This window comes from Aphidius gifuensis, linkage group LG1 (genome assembly GCF_014905175.1).
Source record: "Aphidius gifuensis isolate YNYX2018 linkage group LG1, ASM1490517v1, whole genome shotgun sequence".
NCBI classification, from domain to species: Eukaryota; Metazoa; Arthropoda; class Insecta; order Hymenoptera; family Braconidae; genus Aphidius; species Aphidius gifuensis.
Window position 1 is genome coordinate 26,757,281 of NC_057788.1, and position 15,196 is coordinate 26,772,476.

At 25.6% G+C, this 15,196-nt stretch overlaps 2 protein-coding genes across 4 annotated transcripts; one reads left to right on the plus strand and one right to left on the minus strand.

The window, feature by feature from the left end:
- Positions 1-3,036: 3,036 nt before the first annotated feature.
- LOC122858304 (tubulin glycylase 3A-like) lies at positions 3,037-8,577 on the plus strand. 3 transcript variants are annotated; one of them, XR_006374290.1, is made up of 13 exons: positions 3,037-3,270; positions 3,475-3,865; positions 4,013-4,124; positions 4,196-4,407; positions 4,495-4,902; positions 5,130-5,337; positions 5,414-5,504; positions 5,731-5,928; positions 6,168-6,427; positions 6,943-7,224; positions 7,486-7,591; positions 7,700-7,820; positions 8,496-8,577. XR_006374290.1 is itself a non-coding variant. In XM_044161118.1 (11 exons), the coding sequence occupies exons 1-11, from the start codon at positions 3,149-3,151 to the stop codon at positions 8,516-8,518; spliced, it is 2,307 nt and encodes a 768-aa protein (XP_044017053.1). In that variant the 5' UTR covers positions 3,056-3,148; the 3' UTR covers positions 8,519-8,577. The 3 variants fall into 3 exon arrangements, 2 of the variants coding, with proteins under 2 accessions (XP_044017053.1, XP_044017061.1); XM_044161118.1 differs by lacking the exons at positions 7,486-7,591; positions 7,700-7,820 and having other exon boundaries at positions 3,056-3,270; XM_044161126.1 differs by lacking the exons at positions 7,486-7,591; positions 7,700-7,820; positions 8,496-8,577 and adding an exon at positions 7,364-7,455 and having other exon boundaries at positions 3,092-3,270.
- Positions 8,112-14,947, minus strand: LOC122858381 (zwei Ig domain protein zig-8-like). Its single transcript, XM_044161256.1, has 7 exons — positions 14,759-14,947; positions 14,010-14,384; positions 11,988-12,154; positions 9,874-10,084; positions 9,385-9,509; positions 8,822-8,990; positions 8,112-8,697 (listed from the first exon to the last, which is right to left on the minus strand). Exons 2-7 carry the CDS (start codon positions 14,053-14,055, stop codon positions 8,588-8,590), a joined length of 828 nt encoding a protein of 275 aa, XP_044017191.1. The 5' UTR covers positions 14,056-14,384; positions 14,759-14,947; the 3' UTR covers positions 8,112-8,587.
- Positions 14,948-15,196: the final 249 nt, after the last annotated feature.

Below are 15,196 nucleotides of genomic sequence, written 5' to 3' on the forward strand. Positions count from 1 at the left end.
GAATAAAAATATAAAATGAAAATAAAGAGATAAAAAAAAAAAAACAAACTATTTAAAAAATGAAATACAAAAAAATAGAATAAATCGAAAAGATGGTTGTCGAACAAATCGTTGTAATTTTCTTAAGACAAAAACCAGATTTTCTTTGCCAAGTCTGATTATGCGGTTACCTATACTACTAGCTCGTTTGTTCCCACCATTTCCTGGCTAAATCGTTACATTTATCATGGAATAACCCACTTTAGTCTCGTCTCTTTTATTATTTTTCACAAGCAAGTGAGTGAGTTTGTACTTGGAAGCAATCGTCATTCTCACCCCGAGCCATTACATTCTAGTAACATAAGTTTCCTGTCTTGCACAAAGTGAACGACTGCCCGACACAGCAGCAGCACCACCACCACTACCACCAGCAAGTCCTTCCGCTATCATTTGTATGGCAACATGTTTCAAGTCATGCAAATGCTTCGTTTTATCTTCAGAGTAAAGCACCTTCTTCTTCTTCTTCTCAAGTATAAAATATTACCATGTTTGACTTGGTAAAGACGACTCTTATTCTTTCGTTATATTTTTATAAACCTTTTTTTTTTTTTTTTCCTCTCATACTTTAAAAAAAACATTGTGAAAAAAATCTCAGCTTTCATGAAAGGTGGTCTATAAAAGAATTATATATAATATGAAAATAAAAATAAAGTAGAAAAGCAAAAAAAAAAAAAATAATAACAAAAAGGTACAAATATTGTGAAAATAAAAATATTTTCTCGAAAAAGGTGTTATTAGAAAGGTTATCTATATGATGAAAATAAAAGGTGCCAATAATATTTTTTAAATTGAGGCCAATACTTTGGTGTATTTTTCAAGTACTCAATATTGATTTTGTCGTTCAACGATGTTTCAAGAATCAAGACATAGAGAGAATACTATTGAGTGGTCTTATCCGTTTCTTCTTGTCTTGGTTATATATGGTTTATTTTTCTTTTTTTTTCTACCTCCTTTTTTTTTTGGTATATACTTTCTGGTTGAAGAGTTGAGACTGTTTATGTTGGTATTGGAAAAATACTTAGACTACTTTTCATTCCATCATTTATTTATTTTTGATTTTTTACTGTAAAATTATTTTATTTATTTATTAAATAAATAAATTTACAACGGTTAAGTGATTTTTTTTTTTTTTTTCATGAAATACATATTTATCTATAATTTAGTGTGAATTTTGATGAATAGAAATTTGTATATAGAGTGTATGTGTGAATTGAGTTTTGATGTTGGCCAATCAGACGATATGAACGAAATCACGGTGAACGAAACAAGAAGAGGCTTGGAAAACCTCTGCTTCGAATATCCGATAATTCAATGTCGTTGTTACTGACCCGAGGGTAGTGGAGTGAGTCACCTATACCATCCGGCCAAAATTCAATTTATACCGTTAAACGTTCAACCCTCAGATTACCTATCACCTATATATCCAGATTATTTATTATTTTTACCATTTAAATTTACATCATCGATTTAATGATTTAAAAAAAAAAAATCTTGTTTCTCTATTCAAATTTTTATAGTTTAATATTTTTTTTTTTTTTTTTCTATTAACTCTCAATGGAATACAATAAAAATTTAGTAAAAGTTTTTTAAACAAAAGTACTTGCTTCAATTGCTTTGAATTTCAAGAATCAGTGCTACTTAAAAAAATTAAAATAAAAAAAGAATTTTTTTGTGTGTAGAATTGATTATTTTAAATGCAAATTTAAGGTAAGTTAATTTATATAAATTTCTTAATATATACAAAATGTTTGTGTACCGCAATTTTTGTCAAAATGAAAATAGTTTGAGTAACTTTTTCTAAGAGATTTTCTTATTAAAATTTAAATTGCCAAATAAAATTTGTTTCTCCCTCAGAACCTTTTGGTGACAAAGAAAGACTATTAATAACAATAAAAAAATTGATTAATTTTTTTTCTTGAAAAGATGAGTATTTGAAAGGATATTTTATAAATTTCAATACAAACAATAAAATAAATAATATAATGTATAGTAGCTTATTAACAAGTTGGGTAGATGTATTGATTCAGCAAACCACTTTATTAAATCACTAAAATGTGCGTGCATGGGCAAGTAATGTATGATGAAATTAGAAATCGCATCATCAACCTCGAAAGTCGATTATTCTATTATATCTAGTTTAACTGAGTTTGAAATTACATTTATGAAAGTTAAAAGCTAAATTGTTACAGTTCATGTAAGCAACGTGTTCATAATTTTATAGTATAATTAACAGACTTTTGATTACTCAAATTAAAAAAAAAATAAAACAAAGATATTGTTTCAATATAAATAACTGGTCGACGATTTCGAAATTTAATTTTTTTTGAAGCTATTATAAAATGAAAATTGAGGCTTAAAATATTAAAATAAATTGAATATAAATTCTTTCAGTTGAATTATAGAAGAGAAAAAACAAATTTCAAAAAATTAATGAGTTTATTGATTTTTATTTTTTGTATTCTATCGGATTTTGTTCAAGCTGATGACATTTTAATGAGATTATTATTAAATTATTAATTGAAAATTTTCTATTATTTTATTGTATTTATTGGATATTTTATGAAGTAAAAATGGTTGGTTTATAATTGTTGAGTTGAATGACCCGCAGATATGTGAAACTCGGTTGACCGCACCTTACACACAGTACTTTACTAATAGCCAAAGGCTTTTACATTTTCTATCTGCAATTACAGCCTCGTTCGCTACAGTTTCACTGTACCAACCCTCCATTATTCTAATTACATTTTAAAGTGGACCATGAGGACCTCAAAACGAGGTTAAGCTTGCTCAAAAAGGAGTACATTATACCCTCTTTAAGTTTTTTTTTTTTTTTTCTTTTTGTTTTCATTTTTATTTCTTTATTTTTTTTTACTCTCTTAATTTTCCAACTGATTCTTGGTACATAATTCAACAGCGTGAAGCTTGCTCATCAACGCGACTACATGAAACTAGATATTTTATATAAAAAAAAAAAAAAAAAAAAAATTAAAACAAAATGTAAAATATGATATTAAGAAAAAAAATGATGTTTATTATTTTTACTAAAATTCCGATGAAACTTTTAACCTGATTGCTTGAAAAAATTATTAAAAAATATGTTAAAAATTCAATGTATTTTCATTTTATCAAAAAAATAGTTGATAATAAAAAAAAAACGATAAAGGGTTTTATCGATGACATGAATTCCTCTCGGCGCTCTGAATTCAAACAGGATAGTCAAACAATTCAACGGTATATCTATTTTATTTTTTTTTATTTTTTTTTATTATATAAAAGTAGTGTGTATATAAAAATTCTTTTAATCATTGAAAAATATATATTCAGCCTAGTGATTTTTAGATTATAATAAAAATATAAAATTTTAATTATATAAAAAATAAATAGATAAAAAATAACCTGTAAAATTATTTTTAATTTATTTTTTTTTTTTATTAGAAAAATAATGCAAGAATCAACATCAGAATCTTCAGATTCAACACAAGTTGATAATAAAAAATCAAAAAATCATGTTAAATTGAAAAAAAATTTGTCGATGCAGTCAAGTTTAAATTCTACATCTAAATTGGAAGATCCAATGATGTCATGCTGGATGGCAGAAGTTGAAGAACCCACATCGATTCGAAACAGCTTCAAGTCCCATGAGAGCAGTACTGTAGTATCACCGACACCCATAGAGAGTTGTTTCAACTGTCCAAAGGATACGCCCAGCCTTGTGGATGAATCTGTTCACTCTACTGTAATTGGATCCGATGATTTAACCAAGAAAGAACGGAACAGAAAGGAATTCTATTACACAGTTAAAGCTAAAGTGGAAAAAGCTGTCAATGTAAATTATTTTTATTATTTCTTTTCCTTTTTTTTTTTAACACTCAATTTATATCTTTTTTTATTCACAATTATTATCTTCATTATATATATATTTTTTTTTCATATTTCTATTTCATCAACCGTTTTTTTAATCTCATTATTATAGGAACATAAAATCTTTCTGATCCGTGGAGAATTACCAATGTTAATAAAAGCCTTAGAGGATAGAGGATGGATACAAAAATATGAATCAGTTAAAACTAGAATGAAACCATATAGTAATTAATTTAATGTTTAATTTAAATTTAAAATTATTTAAAATATAAATTTATATTATTTTCAAAATTAGATAGTACTGTAAATACAAATGAAATATCATTTGATGATATAAAATTAGATGACTATGATTTTAATGAAAAAACATTGATATATTCATTTTTAAGTAAAATACCACCTGATTTTATTTGGGATTGTCGTAATGATTTTGTCGAGTGGGATTTGTCAATTGAAAATCATGTGTTTTTAAATAGATTCCAGAGACCTTCTGTATATACATCAAAAGTAATTATATAGTCATAATTATTATTTTAATATTATAAATTAAATTAAAAAAAATATTTAACAAAAATATATTTTTTATTTTTAAAGCTGGGAATGGCACAAGTACTTGAAGATGCAAAATGGCACTATGAGGAAAATGTATCAAGTGTAATATTTCCAAGAAGTTACAATCCAAGTCGTGATGTTAAAGATTTTTTAGATGATTTTCGTCGTACAGCTGCTGTTGGTCTTTTAAAGTGGTTCCTTAATTCATTTCGAGAAGCCGATGTGAAACATAGAAACCTGCCAATTTCAGTTAGCTGTTTAGAATTTGCTGTAAAACGATGTGAGGAATACTTGGATGATGATGATGATATACAAGACAATGTAGATGAAACTGATATCAACAAGGTTACTGAAGATGAGTGGAAAATTTTCCTCGAGAATTATTCGCAGGCAGTACATCATGGTAGTGATTCTGTCAATGATGAAGAAAATAAGCAAGCAAGACTCGAGGTAATATTTTATACATTTTAATTATAAAAAATAATTACATTTATTAATGTTGATTTATCATTTATAAATTGTTCATTATGTGTGAATATTATTTTGCCTGTGGATATTATTTTAACTGAGAGAAATTATCAGCGAATATTTGTTGAATTTATTTACATTTCATTATTTCATAAAATACATTTGTTTCGTTATAATTAAACTAATATATTTTATTTTTTAATATTTAGAAATGTTATTTATCTACATGTAAAATACTGGAAAAAATGCAAAATATTGATCCACAATATGAAATTAATGGAACTAAAAATATATGGATATTAAAACCGAGTAATCTTTGTTGTGGTAATGGTATTATTATGTCTCATTGTATTGATGATATTTTACGTAGAGTTAATGCTAAACCAAAAAATTATTATGCTGTACAAAAATATATTGGTGAGATTTTTAAATATATAATATGAATTTAAAAGTTTTTTAATCAGCTAAAAACAACACTCTGTATATTTTTTAGAAAAACCACTTTTGATCCGTGGTACAAAGTTTGACATCAGAGTGTGGTATCTTGTGACCTGTACATTTCCTTTGACAATTTGGATTTTTGAGTAATATGAACATACTAATATATGAACCACTCTAAAATACAAATTGAAAACTTAAAAAAAAAAATATAAAAAAATAAAGTTAAATTAATACCTCTAGTTTATAGAAATTTATATTTTAAAAAAATGCTTGGTTGGCATATGCAAATATTAATGATGTTTTTCTTTCTGGTTTTTTCAAATTTATTTTCTAGATTTATTTATTTTTCTTTTATTATTATTTTTTCAGAGAAGCGCTATTACGATTCAGCTCGCAGACCTATAACATTTCAAGCTACCATGAGGCGATTCATCTTTGTAATACTGCCATTCAGCAAAAATACGACTATGAAAAACGACGAAGAAGAAGACGGGGTTATACTGATGAAACGACGGAATCAATTCGTGATCAAGGATGGGATTGCACAATGCTGAACGAATATTTAAAGTAATTTCACATTTTGGTTTTATCTGTACGGTTGAAGAAAGACTGAAATAAGATTTTTCTTTTCTTTTCATTACTTTGATATTATCACACTTTTCAATACAAAATTGCATATCAAATAATAATTTAAATTTACTTTGATAAATGAAAAATATAATTTTAAATATTATTTATTCGCGAGATTTAAAAAAAATATTATTTCAATTAAAAATATATATATTTTAACTATTTTATATTTTAAGAAATATTGGATACGAGGGTGAACCTTATTACGATGAAGTTTATCAAAAAATGACAGAATCAATTATTTTGATGATGTTGGCATCACAAGAACACATGGACCGCAGAAAATATACTTTTGAACTTTATGGTGCTGATTTTATGGTGATGGATGATCTTTCAGTTTGGCTTATTGAAATCAATACCAATCCGCGAATGCATCCACCAAGTTCAAAAATCACTCAACGATTGTACGACAACGTACTCGAGAGTCTGGTTAAAGGTTTGCAAACTAAACGATCGACAAGTTTCAAATAAGTTTGTCGATTTCGAGTAAGAGAGAGAAAAGAACTAAAAAGTTTTACATGACTTTTTGCTTGACTCTTCTCAAGTACTTTTTGTCATGTTTTATTTTCTACGAAAGCTCGTGAACGAAAAAAAAAAAAAATGTATATATATATATATTTCACATGAAGGTTGTTTGTATTGACGTCACGACTTGGCCACTAATCAAACAACCTGGACTTTGGTCCTCAAATATTATTTTATTTTTTCACCTTTAACTTTTCTTATTTTATCTTTTTTTTTTTTTTTTATTTCAATTGTTCGTTTTTCTTTGCTAACCTGTCGAACTTGAACTACGAGATTTATACGATTTGTCGAGATTTTTTTAACTTAATCAATTCCATGGATTTTACGTGTTTAGAATTAATAAATAAAAACAAATAAACATACACGATAATAATAAAAAAAAATTGATAAAACTTTTAATTTGTATTTTATTTTTATGTTTTACAGTGTTAATGGATTTACCAAATAATCCAAATGCTGATACTGGTGGTTTTCGACAAGTTTACAAGCAACATGTTTCGGATTTTGAACCGTATCTTGGTCCAGGACTCATTGTCATGGGAAAACGTATGACACTTCATGAGCATCAGACAGATGATAATGAAAATACAAGTAAAATAAATATTTGTAGTACATCAACCAGACAGAATCGTGCTCAAACCGCACCACCCACAATTGCACGACGACTGAGAGATTCAAAGATTGTTGATTTTGTTGACTGTTTGGATGGTAAGTTACACTCTACTATACTATTGGACGTTGATAATAGAAAATAAAAAATATAATAATAGTGAATAAAAAAAAAAATGCATATAAAATAATGAAAAGTAAAGAAATAAAAAAGTAAATAAAAAAAAAAAAAGCGCAGAATGACGCAACTACCGAACTTGTTTTCAATCCATGAGATTTAAATATTTAACGAGATATCTCCATTTCCAATCGACTGATTTGAATGAATTTTTGTTTTTGTTATGAAATGTATTCTGCTAGAAGGAAAAATAGATAAATGAGAAAATTTTGAAGATAAAAATTGCAAAAATATTTCTACGAAAGAAAGGAAAAAAAATTGAAAATTTCGAAGTCATTTAATTCTTTAGTATGTATCAATAAATTATATTTTTTTATTAAAAAATTTATTCTATTTAAATTTAACGTTCACTGATTTGATTATTTTTATTTTTTTTAAATGAAAATTTAATCACAGACAGCGTGATAAAAGTGTTGTAAAAAAAGAGACCATCACGTTTGCTCATATCATAATCACTGCCGGCTGATTCTGAAAATTGTACTTTATCTGCAGACTTGGCATTACTTGAAGCACACGGGTTAGTCGTTCACAAAAGAAAAAAAAAAAAAGCAATAATTTAAAAATAAATAATGAAAAAAAGAAAAATGAAAAACATAAATGACAAAGCTGCTGCTGTTCTGCTGTGATTGTTTTTCTGGATTTAAATATTTAACAAGATATTTCAATTTCCATTTGACTGATTTAAATGAACTTTTTATTATTTTTATGAAATATATTTCATTCAATGAAACATCAAAAAATACATTTAAGATAAACCAAAGATTAATGAAAAAAATATAAGGTTTAAATAAAATTTAGAAAGAAAAAATTCCAAAGACATTTGATTTATTGATATGTACATACAATTAATTTTTTATTATTTACAATTTTTTAATTTTATATATTAGTTTAAATTCAAATCTCGATGACTTATTTATTATAAATTATTTAATTTTATTATTTTAACAAAATACTACATTTTTTAAATTAATTATTATTGTGCCGAGAGACTTCTTATGATATTCGAAAAAGACGAAGAAAAAAAAAAAAAGGAAAAACAATTCTTTGGTCACAATAGTAAAACGGTAATATTAGAATTTACCCTGCACATAAAAGTTACTTTTTCTCCATCATAAATTTTCATTTACACATTCATTATAGATACTATTTATTTTTTCTTAAATATTTTTCATATATTTTTTTTCTTTTTCAGATTGCAGAATAACCAAGTTGTGAAACAACATAGCCAATTTCATCATAAGTTTTTTGCGTAAAACTTGGACTATACATTTAAGGTAATGAATTTCATATGAATATAATTTTAATAAACATCGGAATTAATAACATAAATAATAATTTTGAGTCTGTGAGTAAAGTACTGCAAACTCCGTGGTGCATTGCAGCTGGATGTTCTTCTGCAATATTAAAAAATATTTAAAAAAAAAAAAAAGTTTTCACATATTTTATACATAAGTATATACAAAAAATGATGAATAATGGAATATATACAATATATATATTTAAAACGATTTAATTTACCTTTAACAACGTGTACTTTAATGCTACTTGGATTTGCATTACTCGGTTTACAAGTGTAAAAGCCAGAGTCACTTGGCACTGCATTTTGAATCATCAATCGACTTGATGTTTCACGTCCTTTTTCCGTAACAAGACTAACACCACCTCTCGGTGAATCAAAATTTATATCCTACGGAAATGAAACAAGCAAAAAAAAAAAAGAATATCTTTCTTTTAGTTTAGAAAATTACCCAAATGATTTGTTTTACGTTTCATTAAAAAAAAATCATTTCCTCTTATATTTGCCCAATTAAAAATTAAATATTAAAGCTGTATATTGAGCTTTTTTTTTTTTTGTTAAAAGTTTTTAATTATGTTCTATTTTAAAATATAAATCAAGTAGATATTTGTTAAGAGTTTTAGAATTTTCTTGGTTGCCTTGAAAAGCTCATTGTTCTTGGTTGTTGTTGAGAGATTAGCTATCGATGCAAATACTTGCAAATTTAGTAGTTCATGTTAGTGATAATATTAATGACTTGGCATATTTTATAATAAAGAAAATAAAAATTTATGAAAAAACTTACCACGCTATTGTGACGCCAGATCATTGTAGGTGGTGGATCAGAATTTTTGACGATACAGCTGAGGTTAATAGTACTGCCTTGATTAACAAAAAGATCAGGTTCACCTTGTATAACCGTCACGGGTTCTAAAATATAAATTGACAATATATTTTCACAATATGTGTGTGTATATGATATTTTTTTTTTTTATATAATGACATCTAAAAAGACATAAATTTATGCTCAACATCAACGAGTCAACGTTTGACAATGTACTTTTCTCGAGTGTCTTTTAGTATCAAAACACCTGGTTCTTGTTTCAAAGCAATTCATATCCGATGCTTTTTCGTTCAGGTCTTTGATAATATTTTAGAAAATACATTTTTTTATATATTACATTTATTTATTTTTTTTTTTTTATTCTGAGAGTAAAGTTTTTGACATACTTTTTGTTTTTTCCCCATTTACATATATTTAATAACTTTTTAAATAAAAAAAAAAAATACTTGCCAACAATTGTGAGATAAACAGAATGTCCAATTGGTGGTGTTGTTGATATTTGACATTCATAAATACCCGAATCTTTTCTTTGTGGATAACGTATTTTTAATGTCCATTCTTCAGTATGAGGATAATGTTGTGCTTCAAATCGTTGATCACTTGTATAAGTATAACGACCAACTGTCAATAAATGAATGTCTCGATGTCTCACCCATGACACCTGTCAATAAATTATCAATTATTATTATTTTCTAATTTTATAATTTTTCGTTGAAATATTTATTTCCTTCACAACTTGATAAAAGTTATTTTCAAGTTTTTCCTGTTAGCAATATTTTTCATACAATCTGACTGTTGACTGTTGGTTATTTTGAATGGAAAAAATTTTTTTTTTCTTTTCTATTTTCATAAAAAATGAATAATATAATTTATATTTTTTTTATTTATAAAAAAAAGTCAAGTCGTGTATAGTTGGTTGACTATTGATTTTTCACATTCTCACGTTAAGTTGATACCTCTGTTCTACAATGTTTCATTTGGGGTGTTGGTGTACTTGCAATCGTGCACTAGAAACGACCAAAGATTAATGGGATCCCAAAGCGTACCTGCGATTTATCGATCTCGTCCTACAACGAGCCACTTTATACCAACTGACGCTTATATATACGTATTTGCTCAGCTCGACAGTTTGGTTAAATAAATATATAAAATATATATTTATCAAATTAAAAAGACCATGAAAAAGATAATAATGTAAAAAATAATTCAAGCTAATCTTTAGAAAAATTAAAAACAATAAAATCAACATATTAATTTTTAGCCAGTACTTTTTTAATACATTCATAATTATATTTCACGTGATACGTTGCAATCAATTTTTCCTTTTTTTTTTTTTTTGTGAATTGATTTATTTTTATCAAATAACTAAAGCTCAGTTTAGTGGAATTTTTTTATTTTTCGATTTCTTTGTTTTTGTTTTTTCAACGAATTGTTTGTTGAAGCCGCATTGTTTGTCAGAGTCAAACGTTATGGCTCAATCTATGCACTGGAACCAAAAAAAAAGAAAAAAAAAATAGAAAAATTTCATCATGTCATACATGAGAATTTTTATCCCTTCACCGCGGGCAACACCAGTCATAATATTCCTATATTCGTAAAAAAATATGCCAACACGAAAATTAAAATATAGGTTGGTCGCAATGGATAACGAGGCTTTTCGTTCAAAATATTTGTTTGTTTTATAATGTTTGCTTATTTTGATTCGTATTTTTGTTTAAACCGAATTTTGAAATCTAAACAAAAAAACGCAGTGAGAATATGTTTCGCTGGATAGTAAAAAAATGTATAAATAAAAAAAATTTGATGTCAAGACATTTCAATGCTGATTGAAGTGTTCGATGTCAGTGTCAAACGATAAAAGATAAAAAATTTAAAAAATACATAAATGGGTATAGCATTGAACCAATGCCAAAAGTACTTCTTGAAAAAAAAAATAAATATCTTCAGGGAATATTTCGAATGAAAAATCAGAATTGGTCTATTTTATCGTTATGCTTATTTTTTTATTTTATTATTTTTCTTCATATATGATCTATCATATTGACTCATGCATATAACAAGCTTTTTTCTTGAAGAAAATTTCCGGTATTCTAGTTTCTAGTTAAATTTTTCATCAGACTTGTATATTCAGCAGTATTGTTTTGACCTAGATTCATGATTCAAATATTTTCAAACAATTATTTTCTTATTCGACTGTAATATTAATGAAATAATTTAAATTCTAAATATTTTATTTAATTTTGTAAATTCAAGTAGATATTGTCTGGCAAAATTTTCTTATCAATACATTTATACATAATAGATGAATGTGTGTAAAGTACACACACAACTTTAGCAATATTGTGAGATAATAAAATTTTGAATATTTTAACAAACCAATTTTCAAGCTTGAACAAAAAGCTTTTTGTTTTTAAGCCTCAAGAACATAAACAATATCTAATTTTCAAATAATTTGAGCTGAATATTTTATTTAATATTATTATTTATTTATTTATGATTTTTTTTTTTTCTTTTTCGTAATTAAAATTATCATTAACTAAGTTGTGCTACTTTGTCAAACTTACCGTACGATTACCAAGATTTTTGACTTTACAAATGAGGTCAACACTGTTGCCAACAAGCCCAGTAAAATTTGAAGGCATTGAAGTGTCAAAATGAGGTCCTGTACCTGGTGTTGGCCATTCTTCTAAAAAATCTGTGCGAAAATTACGCAAACATGTCACAGCACCTCCTGAAATAATTATAACAATTTTAAATTATTATAAAAAAAAAAAGAAATAATGAATTTTCATTAACAATAAAATTAACAAGTTTTTATAGTTTAAACGCAAGTATTAACCACGAAATTGCGTAAATTATAAAAATAAACTCTTGGTTTATTTATGAGAGGGCGCGACAAACCGGTAGAATGTCAACGGAAAAGGAGGAGTTTTCTATACGGTTCAACGATTAAGGAATTAATTTCAAACCCTTTTTAACGACAATACATTGCCGGAATTTCCTTGAAAACTTGGCTTTCCTTATTTTTTATAACCTCATTTTCACAATATTTTTATATATTATGTATTTTATAACTATTATTATTATTTTTTAAAATTTAATTAAATTTTTTTCAACTTTAGTACGATTATAATAATAATACAAAATATTTCATGAAATTTCAATTATTTCATTACATTGTTTTTAATTTATTTTTTTTTTTATTTATTTTAATTATATAATATATTTTTTTTTCTTTTTACAATTTTATTTCTTTTTGTTTTCTATATGAAACGAGCTTTACATCGAAAATGCCAGAATGAAAATACTATGTAATTTAAATTGATAGATTGTATTCAACTATTCAATACGAACCTATTGTTATATCGAAAGAAAAAAAAAATAATACAAGTTTTTCGTCAATAAATGGACGTTTGATTGTTCCATTTTTTTCCTCAGTATTTTAAATATTTTATAAATTCAACGAACACTAATATTATTCCGATGAATTGGAAAATATGAACAAAAACCATTTAAAGTTTTAAAAAGTAATTTATAATTTTGTTTATAATTTTAATAATATAGTTAAATATTCATTGAAAAAAAACATAATGCGCTGACAATTGGTATTATATTGGAAAATCAGATAATAATTTGGTCATTAGAATACACTGATATGCTGTTTCATACAGCTGCATGAACTCGTATAACAAAATCTCTGAAAATGATCAAACCATGAATTTTGTAATATTAATTAACGATAAGCATAATAACAAATTCATCAGAATATTTAACGAGAATATATTATTAAAAATTCAATATATAAAAAAAAGCAAAAATATTTAATAATTATTATTTTAAAAAATAATTATAATATGCATGATACGATATAGTTAAAAAGTATTTTCCGTTACCCGATAAATTATTGTTAAAGCGGCGTTAAATTAATTGGGGTGCGATAATAGCTGACAGTACGATTATACAAAATTATTATAAAGTTAAACTATATAGAGAATGCTAAACTTTGTGATGTAAACAGAAACGTGTTGTATGACACTTGATTATATGTACGACTTGAATTTCGCCTGGTTGAATAACTTCAAAGGTGCATAGTATTAAGTGCCTGAGGTGTTTGTGAAAAGAATACTTGAATATCATCATCATATATTTTTCAAAGAAAATTCAAACCAATACCATGTCATATACTGGTAATTCATATACGTAACTTTATTTCATATATTGACAATTATTTTTTTTTATTTTCAATTTTTTTAACGCAAGCATTTTGTTAACCCTCGGGTTAATTGTTTTTCTAATTTTTTTATTTTTTTTCCGCTTTGTGATTCGTAAATTTCTTTTTTTTTATTATTTTCATTTCTATTCGTTTGTATTTGTTGGTTTAAAAAAATATATGGATTCAATATCATCTATTTTTATTTGAAAAATATTCAACGTTGTGAAAAAACTTTATTAGAAAAAATAATTCTTTTTTTTTTTTTAGATTTTTATTTTTGTTTTGTTATTTATTTTTTTATTGTTATCGCTATTTGAATATATTTTTTTTTATTATTAAAAACTAAGAGAAAGGAAAAAGGGGAGATACTTACCAAAATAAATGACGAACCAGACAATTATGGAAAGAGTGGTAGACATCGCTTGATAATAGCGATAACCTTTACATTATCATGTACTACCGTAATCGCATTTTGCAAACTATTAGAAAAATGTTTTATACTAATATCACAAACTTTAAAATTTTTTTTTCCATTATAAAACTTTGACCCGACGATATTCATCCGGCATTTTTTTTCTTTTTTACTACAACAATCATTATAACTTTTAACACCCAGATATTTCATTCGCAAAAAAAAAATCCATATCTTTATTCAAGTAATGTACACATTTTTAATTTTTTTTTTTTTTTTATTTCACTAATATTTTAAATTGCAAGTATCATATTGTACTTGACAGTTTTCCTGCAACTTAATCAAACAGTAACACATTCAAATTTTCACTGCTCAAATTACTACCACTATAAATTTTTTTAGCACTTAAAATTCCACAAAATAAATTAATACCTTCAATTAATAAACTTCAGAAAAAGAAAAAAAAAAAAACTAATTGATTTTTAAATTAAACACTTGAATAAATTTTTAAAATTCACAATTTAAAATAATAATAAAATTAATTAAATTAGAGGAAAATATTCACACAGCAAATGGCAATATATATTCATTTATTAATTGAAAAAAAAAAAAATAAATAATTGATTAATTAAACAGTAAAAAAAAAAAAACAATAATAATAATTTTATTTTTTCAGATAAAAAAAGAGGGGAATAAATTGTATATAATACAAATTTTTTTTGGACGTTGTGATGTATGTTGGAACGTTGATGATTGACTAACAACAGTGGTTACAAAAATTCTAGATGTTGGTTGAATTTGTTCTCTTTCGAAATGAGATGCTCCCGCGTCAAAGCCAGAAGTTGAACTACATTGCGCCAGCGCTGGATTGTTTGTCTATTACGCAGTCGCCCCTATGCAACCAGGTAATTCAACATAGATATATAAAAAGCTTATTTTACTACGACGCCGTTACCACCACTACTATCACCTTTTCTCCACGCTTGCTCACCCGGGTGCCTCGTTAAAAAAACTTTAAAAAAAAAATCTAAGAAAAAAAAAACCTGAAGAACTACAAGAAGGAAGTAAAACAAAAAATAGTAACAAAAAAATAAAATAAAACAAAATAATAGAAAATAAACACAAAAACAACAAACAACAAGCAAACA

Coding starts and splice junctions, on each gene's coding strand:
- LOC122858304 (XM_044161118.1), top strand. CDS start 3,149: ATGTATTTTCATTTTATCAAAAAAATAGTTGATAATAAAAAAAAAACG. Junction 4,408..4,494: donor CTTCTGTATATACATCAAAA/GTAATTATATAG, acceptor TTATTTTTAAAG/CTGGGAATGGCACAAGTACT. Junction 5,929..6,167: donor ATGCTGAACGAATATTTAAA/GTAATTTCACAT, acceptor TTATATTTTAAG/AAATATTGGATACGAGGGTG.
- LOC122858381 (XM_044161256.1), bottom strand. CDS start 14,055: ATGTCTACCACTCTTTCCATAATTGTCTGGTTCGTCATTTATTTTG. Junction 10,085..11,987: donor AAAATCTTGGTAATCGTACG/GTAAGTTTGACA, acceptor ATTTATTGACAG/GTGTCATGGGTGAGACATCG. Junction 8,698..8,821: donor TAAAGTACACGTTGTTAAAG/GTAAATTAAATC, acceptor TTAATATTGCAG/AAGAACATCCAGCTGCAATG.